Source organism: Ptychodera flava, chromosome 6 (genome assembly GCF_041260155.1).
Source record: "Ptychodera flava strain L36383 chromosome 6, AS_Pfla_20210202, whole genome shotgun sequence".
Taxonomy (NCBI): Eukaryota; Metazoa; Hemichordata; class Enteropneusta; family Ptychoderidae; genus Ptychodera; species Ptychodera flava.
Window position 1 is genome coordinate 44181238 of NC_091933.1, and position 14366 is coordinate 44195603.

Sequence of the window (14366 nt, forward strand, 5' to 3'; positions counted from 1 at the left end):
AAAAAGTAAAGGAAAAAGAAAGTAGTAATTTTTGCATTGATTAAAGACGATACGCTAAAGCTACTTTACGTACTGCAGCTAGCTATACCAGGTACTTGTATGCGAGAACGCTGTATCCATGTATTTCACCCCCAAATTTTCTTGAATGAGGGTACCCCTTACCGCATGGCTGGTCGGTAGAGAGACTGTGATCTATACTAGTATAACACACGACCATGCTTCATATGCATCGCCCAAAATGAGTGCATGAGCGCCTTGCCTCCGTATGGTATCGTATGTTGTAAACACGATCTTACAAGTCTGACCCTTCAATAACATCAGGTATGTTTGGCTTTGATCCAAATATTCTATGTGGACGGGATATTATTACTAATACTTGTCAAGCTCACAGAAAACGGTAGGTTTCAAATCATATATGACATAATTATGTGTATGTATTTTGTAGGCACGCCAGCAGGTGACAAGTGTTTTGATTTACATACTTTGAGGCATTTGGGACATGTATTGCACTCAGAACTTACATATAAAATGAACGCGGAAGCTGGACGACTGAATGCGTTGAAAACAAAATGGCGACTGCTTGCAGCACTGTGCAATATATGTTCGAGGAAGTGTAACTTTTTTTAGACTATTGCAACTGATTGTTTCAATGATCGTTTAATTGCAATTTGAAGAATCCTAAAGAAGTAGAGCTTTACCCTTTACGATGTTTTCATTATTTTTGTCCCAGAAGCAGTACATTTTTCTTCTTTACGCCAAAGTACGTTGAAATACGATATATTTGCCTGCACAAAAATACACTGAGTAAAAATATGCAATGTTTATAGGCCTATTTGACAAATTAAAGAGGCACTCCCACTTGGTAACATGTTTAAAACACATTTTTTTTAAATGCCAACGGTCGATATTTCACATGGCGACTGCGCGCGGATCGCGAGATATCGATAAAAACATGTCCTCAAAAAAGTTAAAGTTTGAATTCCGGTGGCCTACCTGAATTCAGCTTCCGAACATAGAACGTTCGGCGCTGGGGCCATTGTCAACTAAGCTATGGAGTACGAGTCTGCGCTGAGGCTGCTGTACGCCACAGCAGTACCACTCGCGTCGGTGAGCGGTCATGTCCCATGGGAGAAAGCAAGAGTCCTACTGACTCGGTAAAAAACAAAAAGCAGAGTTTGCTGATTCCACCAAAATTCGCATAGGTGACTAGCACAGATAGGTGCGGTTGATACATAGTCAATCTGATTAAAATCAGATGTAGAGTACGGCGACGTCTTCTTATGCGTACGCGGTATTCTCTCGCTGTCGCCTCTCACTACGAGGCGACAACGAGAGAATACCGCGTACGCATAAGAAGACGTCGCCGTACTCTACATCTGATTTTAATCAGATTGATACATAGTATGCATAGTGGCCGCCGCGTGGTATGCGCGCATACCACACGCTGCGGCCGCTATGTATCGAACCACGCGTAACTGTGTGGCAGACGACAAAATGTAGTCATCAGAGGCAACATATATTTTACACGTAAAAACTGATATCTATGTGGTATTGTTTAAAAATTTAATACAACTGATTGAGAATTATGAAAACGACAAAAACTAAGGAGAACTTTTCAAAAAAGAATTACCAAAGGTAAAGGCATTGATAATGATGTATATAAAGTTATCGCAATAGGAGGTAAATTAATTGCGTCGTTCGAACGTTTTTGGACTCCTTAGAATATCGTCAGTCAGCACAACAACACACTTTCGGGGATTTCGGGTCATAACCAGAAACGATCGTAAAACTTCGGGATGTGAAAAATACGCTCGGGAAATGACATGTTTTTATCGATATCTCGCGATCCGCGCAGAGTAGCCACGTCAAATATCGACCGTTGGCATTAGAAAAATGTGTTTTAAAAATGTTACCAAGTGGGAGTGCCTCTTTAATTCCGATCCGGATTTAACCTCTCCACTAAAACACACAAAATGACCTACGCTTTGCAATATTCAACCGGAAGTCACGCAAATAACAGTATAAACTATGGGCTTTATGAATTGAAGGCAAACTCGTAACATGCGCTCGCGTATGCAACATCCATAGGGTTTTGTCAAACTGTTCATATGAATATTACAACAGTGGAATTCTTATTATCAAAAGATTCTTTATCACTTTGTGAGTGACTATGCACAAAGAAGTGTATCAAAAAGCGCCAGTCATACTTTGCTTATCAAGGAATTAATAGGCGATGTCGATTTTGATGATGCTTTTTTATGTAAGTGTAGGGAGTACCAAGCTTGACCGACGTCTGCCACGACGATGGTTGTAAGGGACTGGACATAAATTACAGGTGGGGGCGGTGTTTTTCGAAACACGGCTGCATCAAAAATAGTGACCCTTCAAAGTTCATGCACAAAAATTAGTGACCCTCCTCCTTATCCTTGTGCAAGAAATTTGATTTTGGAATTTCACCAAATGTTGATTCACTATACATTGTAGGCTATGAGGAAACTACAAATAACTCATAGGTTATCTGATCCTAAATTGTTATTCAAAAGTTGTTCGACCTGAAGCTTCCAGTTCCTATTGATGACATTTTGCACTATTCTGAATAGTTCGTATTCTGTCAATGTCCTCAAAAAATGAAAAATGTATCATACAGCTTCATGAACATTTGACACCGACCTATACCCAATGTATTGTCAATGGGAGAATGATATCAAATAAGTGATCTCCCAAATTGTTTTTGAAAGCGTCATTATAGAGTACAGTTTATATGTACAGTAGAGGAGTTGAATAAGTAGAAATCATGACAACTTAAATCAATGTGGCTGCTTGGATCATCAATACATTGTTTATTATACCCTTGAACTTGCGCCCGAAGGGCATGCCAAAAATGGAAATGACAGAAAATGAAAGTGCCAGGAGGTATTTTTTCTTTTTTCAGTATTCCATATTCTTTAATACGTGCACATGCAATTTCAGCTTTGATGCATATAAAAGGTGACCCTCCCCCATAAGCTTGCACAAAATTTTATGACCCTTCAAAAATGCTATCGCGAAAAATGGCAACCCACCCCCAAAAAACACCGGCCCATCCACCCCCCCCTGTAATTTGTGTCCAGTCCCTAATTATGATTTCAAATTTCTGTGAATTCAAAGTAGGGCATATCAAAACATTGTCAAGCACATACAGGTTTCAAATAAATGTGAGTGTGAATCTTTTGAGTCGACTAGCCATCAAAAGACAGGCTTTTTAAAATTATTCCTTTATCAGCATTAAAAGCCTTTTGCGACGCGAAACTTATGTAGAATCACAGTGCTGAGGGGCTGTGGTGGAACTAACAGTCAAAAGAGTAACTCATACTTCGTTTGATACAAAATGGCGACTGTTCGCACTATTGCTAAACATGCATCATCAAAGAACTATTTCGTTTTGTAGAGTGTAGACCGGGCTAGACAGATTTTTCTGTTCTCGTTTTTGTGAACCATTCAAAACCTCTTGAAAAGATGCTGTCAGTAGCTTTTGACACTGAAGTATGTCGAAATACAAAGTGTTAGCCATGCACATACAGTGCACTGTATATGATATGACATGTCACTTGACAAATGACTTCTTGTCAAAACTTGGATCCGATTGTCAACAATAACAGAGACACTGCACTCACTATAGGTTGTATCGACAGGCTAGTCACCAAAGAGCTCGATCTGCTTTTTGGAATATAACTAGGACCACATGTAAACATCAAAATCACTGTAAAGATGTCATAAGTTGCAGATTAGAGGAGAAGGTGGAGGTGCAATGGTACATTGAGATCATATCTCCATTTCAATATGACATTAAACCGGTCCAACAATCACTTCCATTCAAGGCAATACATCACCAAGTCAAATACTGTATTTACATTCGGAAATTATGTTTGTGTTGAATCTGCATCAAAGGCGCAAAAACTCCCGACATAACTGTAAATGGCAGCCCGTAAACAATACACGCCAGCCATGTTTGCGTGTATCAACATCATGAAACTGTTTGGAGGAGAGTATAACAGAACAACCTTGACAAAAACTCTGGCATTAACAAACAGTGACCAAACACTTCCCACCGTATTTCCAGACAAATAAATAATCGCAGCATGGAAGGAACTAAGACATTACAGACGCCGCCCCTTGAGCTGTCTGGTTCTGATGTTAGCCGACAAGTTATTAAAATCGTCACTATCGATATCAATCTATGACAATGGTTCCTCTTTTCATTGCATGCGACTATGCTGAAGCAACTTTCAATGTTACTCAGACATATGGCACAAATAGAGAAGTAACGTCCAAAGTGGACTTATGTGATAAAATAATCCAGCCAAAGTTGGCATTATTATACATCGTTTTCATTTTCCTGCGTGTACCTTTGGCAAAGTGGTTAAGGAATGGTGCACTTACTTTTAATCTTACACAGGCAGAACTAAAATGACATTTTTATTTTTCGAAATGCGCATTTATGGCAAGTACATGTAATTGCTTTTCATTTTAATGAAATAAGCATTGTCACCACTTCTGACTGTCATGAGGCATGAGAACACTTACAGACATATCAAAACTAAGGGAAATTTACATGTACTCCATGCCACCACCCATGATATATCATCAGCAATGACAATGAATGTGTTGTGAGATACTTTTTCAACTGTGTTTCTATACCGGTAGAATCATATACACAACAACATCCATGGTTACAACTGGTTAGCTGCACCTAGTTTGGCTCGGGCTGATGTCAAATCAGAGTCGCATACGAACTTGAAAAATATTTGTTTCCTGTAACCATGGAGGTAGGTCTCTTCCTACCTCCATGCTGTAACATACTCTACGACTAAACAAAGCCATCGAATCTTAGTACGCAAAAGAGAGAATTGTGTAATTTTCTATGCGATTCATAATTGCACATATTGCAGGTAAGAAGAAAAGAAACATGATTGAAGAAGCAGACTTCTTGTCGTACTTTTTGAAGTGCATCGTATAAAAGATACGCCATACTCTTGGACTTTGCGATGTTCGACACTTTTTTACGTTAAAATCTTCAGCCCTACAAAACAGGAAGGCATCTGATCAATACTAAACTATTGCTATTTACTGTCGAGTAGATTTGTAAAAGATTTCATTCCAAATACCTTTTTGATTGTACGATATGAAAATGTGTGTTGCTAAGAATGCATTAAACGCACTCAATGATACATTTTAATAAAAAAATATATCAAAAAACACCGCGAACACTACCGAGTCCGCATTTTTGTGCAGGTTCTTTTGTGAAAAAATAATTCTCTGAAAAAATAGCATGGTGACATCACTTTTAAAGTTACTGTTTAGAATTATATCCTTTTTCAATTCCATATCAATGTGTCTAGAAAATGATATCGTAAAGAATATTTTCTTGCACTTCTACATGCAAGCGAAATAAATCAGTTGATACTGCTTAGCGTTAACTATTAAATAAAAAATGTCAAATGGGACTAACAAGAGTCGTATGTTGTAGACATATGAAATAACAAATATAGAAAGAAACATATGAATACGATGACGAGATCTAAAAGCGACGCCTCTGTGCACGAAATGGTTTTTCATGACATGATGAGGCACGTTCGGTACAAAAATACATAAAATATGATTGTACAACGCAGACAGACACACGCATTTGAATTTTTTTAGCTGCGATAATATTCTTCAATGTGGTAACAGGGTAGCTGTTTTTGTTCACATCACTTGCCCGTGTTGGAAAGCTTTATGGCATCGTCCACATAAAACATTAGTTTATCCCTTATATATTATGACCTCTCATGACTTGAATGTATTCAGGTGCAGCCAACGAACAATGCATTCTTAAAGAGGTCCTTACTATGATAAGATATATTGTACAGGACAAGTAATGTGAACTTACTAATTTTAATTCAAGAGGGTAATCAATTAGCTGTTCATAATTTGCCCTCCCATTGAAAATTTTTCGACTTACCCTGCCGCACTCAAACTTCATTTTTACCCGCTCCCCACATATTTTTGCCTGTTTCCCCTCCCCACTGTGAATGTTTGAAACTCCCCTGCCCTGTGGCGAAAAAACATGCCGATTTCCCCTGCCGTGGAAAAAATTCCCTCAAAATTTTGCCATTCCATTTCCCCTGCAGACATGAAGCTACCCTACCCTGTGATGAAAAAAAACTGTCGATTTTCCCCTGCCCTGAAAAAAAAAATTCCCCTGAAAATTAACATTCCCATGCAGACACATACTGCAGTGGCCTTGTATTTGGTTTCCATCTCGCAGTACATAGAGCGAGATGTGGGGTCAATCGATAGGCTAAGTAGTCTGGGTAACCTTTAAAAGGTATAAGTACTTGCACTGTGTCCCCATCCCTGGAAACACCATGGCTAAAATTCCCCTGTCCCCGTTTTAAAAGTAGCTTAATTCCCCTCTCCTCGTTTTTCGACGAGCCCTGTCCCCAGGACAATCAACCAATATCTGCCCTGCCCGACAAAAAAACTAAAATTTGCTCCCCTGCCACCTAAAAATATGTCCCCTGCCCTAGCAAAATTAAAATTTCCCCTGCCCTCAAAAATTGCTTCCGGAATAGCTTTTTCGATGAATAGCTCCGTTGGCTGCACCTGTGTATTTGCAGGGATGATCGCCGGTTTTGTGATTGCGTACGTCGTAGTCCTTCTTGTGGCTGGGGTAATAATCCTCACTACTTATCTCCGGAATAGAAAGCTGGACAAACTTATCAGTGAAGTTGAAATCAAAATTGAAGCAAGGGCTGCCTTCATCCAAAGAGCACCAGGTAAGAGAACAAGGCTAACACAATTTTCAAGGAGACTCTTACAAATATCAGTACTGGATCATCTTTTTAATAAAAGATTGCTGATGCTTCTAATTAGATTAACCTCTCCAGATTTAAGAAGTTCTTTTACAGTATACGGAATAGCATCATTATTTGATATATTGGTTCTTTGCGCTTCCAGTGAAATCGACTTCTACCCCGCGTCAACAGACCGGTCATCCATTCTCAGAATTCAGTAAATATGCTGCTATCATGGTATATGATGAATGCACTAACTGTGACGCAGTTGTAAACAAGACTTTGCACGTAAGTGTGGTTATTTTCTCTTGGAGTATTGTGATCAGGGAGATCTTGGTTGTCTTCATTTTTTTAATAAACAATGTCAATATAGTTCTGCAATGAGCGTTGTGGTGAGGTGTTGCGTTTCATAACGTTGGTGTGGATGATTAAGATCAATCCATTTGTGCAGGGTTTACAAAATAAAAGGCAGATAAATTTTTCATCCAGTTTGAGTTCGTGTAGTTCAGCATTTTGTTGCCTTCAGCTTAATTCTCTTTTTACTTGCGTTTGTGCACATTATAGCACGACAACAGTCGCAGTAAATGCTTGGAAAAGTTCTACTGTCTACTTGTCGACAAGTCCTTCTGCCTTGCTTTCGTCAGAACCCTGGAACAACAAAGTAGGATGACGACAGATCAAAAGTAAGCTTTGTAACGGTGTCTTGTTTAATGAGGTTATTCCTTTGTCTTTCGATGTATTTCCTGCCAATAAATGTTAATGGAATGGAGAAATTCCTCAAAACAAGATTTCCTGCACTTATAGTAAAACTATATTCCATTCCTTTCTAGGAAAGTGGTTGGCTGTCTTCTCACAGTAGTCCTCCAAAAAGAAGAGAGGATGTATTATCTGACCGGGTTAGCTGAATGATACACTTTGTGTAATGTGAAGGAGATGATGATGATGATGATGATGATGATGATGATGATGATGATGATGATGATGATGATTTTGATGATGATGACTGTGGTGGTGGTAACAATCATAGTGATGGTATTGAAGTATTGTACTATGAACACGTTTGCACATAACGTCGTGAAATTTCATGCACTGCTCTGATTGTCCAGCCTATATAGCAACTACTTATATCCTAAAAGTTATCGAAAATGTGCCGTCCCACATGTTACACATCAGACCGTCTAATGATTTTTTTTAAATTTCCATTTGACTCAGACTTTTAAAAGTGTTATTGGCTGACGCTGTTACCAATGCCCGCATGGCCAAGATGTCTGTGTTCAGGAGGTATCACTAACATTACTGTAATTTACAATTACAACTCAATGAAAACGCACACATTAAAGTACAATAGTTAAATCTTTCTTGAAAGCTTTGTGATATGCCATCGGAATACATGTAGGTCGTCATTTGATATCATCTGATAGGCATTTATTGTAGAGTTCAAATTACCTACAGCTACTAGTCTGCTAATAATCTTTAAAATTAACACGTTAGTTAACAGACTGACACAAATGGATCACGCGTGTTTGTAAAACGTTGCAGGGTCACCAGGTCTTGCTAAAACTGATGGACTGGTTTTTCTTATTCATAGAAATGACTCCATCACTGAAAAGCTATTGGCTATCTGGTTCGCAGTTACTCTTTATCCTTACATCAAGGTATGTTCACAGACAGTCCATTTTTTATAAAAGTTTGTCCTCGAGAATTATGAGCGTGATATTCCACTGGCAATGGCAGGCCAGTGAATGGTAATGGCACTTCAGTTGAAAGTTGTCATAAATATAGTAAGTCGCACACTGTGTTGTGAGGCATAGTATCTTAACACTAGATTCTGACAATTATTGCACTCGAAGGGTATAGCAACAAACTTTATCTTCCACTTGGTTGGCATTTTGATTCTTGCCTAAATGATATATTATTATCCAAATGTTCGGCGAAGATGGTGAATAGATATGCAATACTTGAAATAACATTTGCTGAGAAACTACTGCATGGACAGAGATCTCTTACATCCAAATGATGTGGGATAGCATATAAAAGTGCCAATCATTGCTGTAGACATTGTAAATTTTTATTCAATTATAATAGTGATGAAGTGTATTCTTAGCAACATGTGCGTCCCTGGTAGATCTGGTAATTCTTTACATATTATGATTGTTTCGTCATCAGAAATATTTTCTTTACTGAAAACGAAAGCAGCAAACATGCAGGCACAATGCTTCGTAACTCTTTCATGAATGTGTGAATGCTTCATGGTGTCTATCAACCAACCAATGGATGGATGGACCAAAGTTTCCTGCGACTTAGACGTTTTCTGTGTTTTGAAATTGTTAAATATTTTGAGTTTACTTAATCTAGCGCACGGCAATATATACCGAAAATAAAGACTAACATTTTCTCCACGCGTATAACATTTGGGTTGCTTGTTACAGACGACCATCGGAAAATCCATCCTCTCCTTATTTCAAGCAATACAGGAGGAAGTCGACAAGAAGCCTGGTAACATACTCAAGGTAGGATAGCTTAATTGCTCATAACATCTTATCACGTTACATTAAATGTAGAAAACTTGATAAGTCTATTTCGTCATCACTGAATGTTTTTTTTATCTCATCAGAGAAGTCTGATCAGGTAAGTGTCGTTACAATCAATCCTTTTCCATATTTCTGAAAGGAGTGACACGCACACAGAGACATATCTTTGTGTCATGCAAGCTGTTTTTTCCATAAGTAGTTGCACATTCCTAAAGATCACCGCTCTTGTTTGTTCAAAAATAGGATACAGTTAAACAAAAGATAAAGTCAGTCTTTGTTCAAATGCTGACGATGGATATACAACGCCATTCTAAATACCCTGTTCCCGTTAAGTACATGTTTGACTTCCTGGACAGTCTTGCTGAAGAATGTGGTATCGATTATGGAGACATGAATCAGAAATTGAAATGTGACAGGTAAAATGAATAAAGTCGGTTTTCATATTCTATTTTACTTGAATTGAAACTCTTAACAAGATATTTGCATAATACTCCCATAGAATTATGGAAAAATGTCACATTTGACAACAATATCTATATAAACTTACAAATATCGTATCAGATCCTTACTACAAACCAGTAGTAGCGATAATGAAGCAGAAAGAACGGTAACTTCCATTCAAACTTGTTATTCTTTTCGTTACAGTTTGCATTTGCCATTATGGACCAAAATATTGCGCAATCCTCAGGATTTATTTGACTTTGAGTTGGTCGATGATACTGAAAAGTTTGCTGAAGATCTGGTAAATGCTCTGACTGAGATCTGCTCTGAGAATACGGTATGTAATTTTTCAAAGCCTATAGGTACTCTATATTTTAATTTGTTTTTAAATTACCCTTTGCGTGTAAGTTAAGTACGATGTTATAACAATTAAGTTCAACCAACTTACTATTATTTCTGACAAAGATACACAAAAAATGTTTACAATTTCTTATGAAACGAAAATGGATTTTAAGTATCTGATTAGATGTTTACCGTCTGTTCTTGCAATTGAAGAATGTGAATTTTACCGAGCTACACGAAGAAATTTCGTCATGCAAGGCACAACTTCAAAGGTGTTTCAGAGAAGTGAAAGATCAAGCCAGTGTAAAGAAAGACGATCTCAAGCTATATGTTCATGAACATTTCCAGGTTGGTTGTTTAATATGTCATAGAGTAGGTTCCTTTCCGGAGTTATTTTGATGTATCTTCAAAACATCAAAGTTTTGACAATAAACGTTCATGATCATTACTCTTAAAACATGTCGATTCCAAGAAGGATGCAAACAGTTTGTCTTGTAATATCGTAGTCACCGTGACAAATATGTTTCATTCTGATGGCATACTATCAGTGTAATGTAAAATCACTTACAGATGTCAGACTGCGACAAGCTTATTATCATTTACCTTTGAGTAATTATTTCGTACTTGTAGGACCTGAATATCTCATTTGGTAGACTAGCCGCCCTTGATGAACTGTTCAAGTTTGTAATCGAATTTAATGAGGAGGTATGTTGCTTGTTTAGTTTCAGTATTTAGTTCTTAATGGTCAGTTTTTGTCGTCGCATTTATAGGTTTTACTCTTCACTCCCATATATGCAAGAGCCAGATGATGTTTGTAGCGTGGAAGAATGTCAGTAAACAGCTTCTTTTATCTTATGTTTTTAGTCTGCCACCGTTCATTTTTTACAGATTATGAAAGCATTGGAAAGTGACGAGCATTGCGAGAAAGAAGATTATACAAGTACGTTAAGGGAATTGATATCTTCTTTGGTTGAACATCAGTATGAGCAGATACCTAGCAAGTACGAATCACTGGAGCCAAGGTCAGTTGTCCAGTATGAAATTCTTCATCAATCATTTCCTCGCCGAGCCCAAGACTACCAAGACCTGTGCCTGGAACCTAAAGCTCAGTACGAGATGCTTCAACATGATCCCAAAGCAAAGAACACAAAACTTTCCATTCGAAAACCCAAATCACAGTACCAGGAAATTGAACTAATTCCAGCGTCAGAATATACACAGCTTCAGCTAACTGGAAAGGATTCACCGAATCCGATCGACAAATAGCATTAGAAACACTAACAACATAAATATAAAGCCTTTAGTTAATCTCTTCAGACTGTAAGTTTCGACAGTGAGGAATATCTTCTACTCAAAGTCATGAAGGGAACCAATGTCTCTATTGTACATTAGGCATTAATTATTCTGTTTGTATATTATGTTTTCAGCTATTGTCCCTTAGAAAGTTCTTGTTGAGAAGCATGATTTACGAACAGGGAAATTTTTTACGCGGAGTCGACATTTCAATAATATACGTACATAAAATAATTTCATTGTATGGTTATAAACTAGGTAAAAGTAAGTCTACAAGTCTCGCGATCAGAAACATAAACTCACGTGTTCACTTTTCTGTCAATACTTTTTGTTGATGTATTTTCCCTGTGGTATTAACTTTTTATAGACGTTGAATGAGAACAATCGAGTACGGGATATTCCATGGTGTGATCTTATTTAATCTAAAACAATCAAAGACTGGCGGGAAAACTACCACGTGATTTCCATAGTAATTATGTAAGTTTAGAAGAGATATATAACTTGGTAGCGAATGTACAAGACAGATCAGAGCTTTAGACGTGGGTGTCACGAGTCATCTTAAATAAAGATCTAAGGTTGTGCTACAATCAACATCTTTGTGTGTTAGCTTCAGTTACTGAAAGCACTACAATCCAGACTGGTACCTCAACTCGTAATTCCCCTAATTACTTGCGGGACAAATTGGACGATGCGCGACAATTTTTTTTATGTATGAGTTATTCGTCTTAACGGTGTTTCGCAACCAAAAGTGAGGCCCCTTCATCAGTCGTTTGTTGTTATGTATCCCTTCCGATTAATTTTGTGATAGTCCTCTTGCCTCGAAGAGGGGAAACCAGATTCGTTATTGAGAAAGCTAGTGACAGTTGACTGGCTCCATAGTGCGCCAGTGTATGGTGTCATAAATAATTGACCCAATATCAACCGGAGTTCTGGACGCTATGAGTTTGGCTTTGGGCATATTCTGAGCGTGCCTAGTTCTCGTTGTGTTAACAGTAAATGCTGTATTTATCTATCAAACGATTACTTTGCTTTAGGCGCTTACATCGAGTACTCGAACTTTTGGTGTTGTGTTACATTTTCTGCATTGTAATAGATTTCGTGTTGATAGTACTGCCTGTTTTCCGGTGTTTAAAAGCATGTTCTGAAAGGCTGTTTCGAGAAATACCACATTTTATTTCTCTGTTTATACCCTTTCCCCTGTTTCGTACGGTAGTTCTATTAACAATGGTTGCTGTAGACAGTTTTTCAAATCAGTTTGATTAGAGGAGGGTGTAGGTTTATTTACTTCAAGCCGCCAACTGTGATTGGTTACATGACGCCTTTCTAAGTATGTGGTTTTCTTTGCCGAGTGAGTTTTTTGTTCTGCTCAGCAATGTTGTTAGTTTGGTTGATTTTAGTACCAATTAGGTGACAGATTGTATCTTGGTGTTGTACGATGAGTTGTTGCAGAAAAATAGGAAAAAGTACAAGCAAAACGAATTTGTCGAAGAGTCCCTGACGTTTACGCCACTATCGTGAATTAAATCGTAGTTTTACCATTTTGAGCAATGTAGGCAAAGTGTGTTTGAATTTACTCACCGGATTTTTCGGTCGTCGTTCCGGATATCGACGGAAAACTTACTCCTCAACATTATGGTCAGAGTTATATAACGAACTATGATTTTATAAGAAGGATTTGTTTCAGTTGCTTGTTGTTTTGAAGACATACCAGTAGACGCTATTTAATTCTTGGAGTTTGCTGTAATGCGGAGTACTTTTGTATTCATTCCAGTCAGCAATGAAAGTAATACTTAAAGTTGCAATATGGATCAGAATTGACCTTCATATTTCGAAAATTTAACTTTATAGAAAAATCCATAACAATTTCATTTGCAGATTCGATCATTAACAGGAACATGGGGGTGGCTCTAATTCGAGTAAATTGATTTAATTACCGAATAAATTGCTGTTTTGGTACGTACTGTTTGCGAGAGTAAAGCACAGAATTTGAAACGTCATTTTTACTATTTGAATATGTACGCATGCGTATTTGATGCATGGTAACGGTTTATGAAATTGCAACATCGTGCCAACATGCTTAGCTAGACATCTCACGGGCAAGCGGTCAGGTCTCTGCCCGCGCCATGGATCTCTGCTGATTGATTCAGCCTTGTAAAAATGGAAGAAATTAGCCCAAAATGTCGGTAAAATAAACATTGTTTGGTCAGATCGAAAGATGGAACCAGAAAAAAAGAGTGACACGCGACTACTGCACCACGTCGAGGAGGCAGACTGTGTCTACAGTTTCTCTCGAAAACACCAACGTCGCCACTGTGTGATGATCAACTTCGCTAGCCAGCGGTGTTTCCTCGGGCAACGCCGACCTACCAACACCGCGCCGTGGCCGTGCGGACCCCATGATTTGTAAGGTGAACCGGGTCATAGTCCCCCCGCAAGGAAATAACTTAGATCTGTTAGCATTAATTGATAATCTATATCCTTCAGGTTAAATATGCATTTTTCGGAAATAAAGAAAAACTGCAGTCTCCATCATTAGGGACTGGTCAGTTTCTTCGGCCTGGGGGGGGGGCGGTGGATTATTTTTTGCCGATGTCAAAAAGTGGCTGACCCCCCTATTCCAAATTTTGAAAACAGGGTGACCCCCCCTATTCCAAATTTCAAAAACAGGGTGACCCCCCCCCCCTGGCGCCGACATAGGTAAAACACAAAAGGTGGACATAAACTATATATATATATATATATATATATATATATATATATATATATATATATATATATATATATGTATATATATGTATATATATATATATATTTACATTTTCATATATTTATACTTTAAATAGTCATTCTATGTTTTAATGAAATTGTTGACATGTCAGTTGTAAGATAGGAATTTCAAAGTGTCAATCTTAAAGTTTGAACATAGTACATTTTGAATGAGCTG

At 37.9% G+C, this 14366-nt stretch overlaps 1 protein-coding gene across 1 annotated transcript; it reads left to right on the top strand.

Moving 5' to 3' along the window:
- Positions 1–331: 331 nt before the first annotated feature.
- LOC139135913 (plexin-A1-like) lies at positions 332–11528 on the top strand. Its single transcript, XM_070703690.1, has 13 exons — positions 332–397; positions 6639–6797; positions 6979–7103; positions 7380–7498; positions 7646–7711; positions 8028–8096; positions 8404–8470; positions 9245–9325; positions 9590–9762; positions 9992–10124; positions 10343–10477; positions 10760–10834; positions 11018–11528. Exons 2-13 carry the CDS (start codon positions 6641–6643, stop codon positions 11393–11395), a joined length of 1578 nt encoding a protein of 525 aa, XP_070559791.1. The 5' UTR covers positions 332–397; positions 6639–6640; the 3' UTR covers positions 11396–11528.
- Positions 11529–14366: the final 2838 nt, after the last annotated feature.

Coding starts and splice junctions, on each gene's coding strand:
- LOC139135913 (XM_070703690.1), top strand. CDS start 6,641: ATGATCGCCGGTTTTGTGATTGCGTACGTCGTAGTCCTTCTTGTGGCT. Junction 10,478..10,759: donor ATGTTCATGAACATTTCCAG/GTTGGTTGTTTA, acceptor TCGTACTTGTAG/GACCTGAATATCTCATTTGG. Junction 10,835..11,017: donor TAATCGAATTTAATGAGGAG/GTATGTTGCTTG, acceptor CATTTTTTACAG/ATTATGAAAGCATTGGAAAG.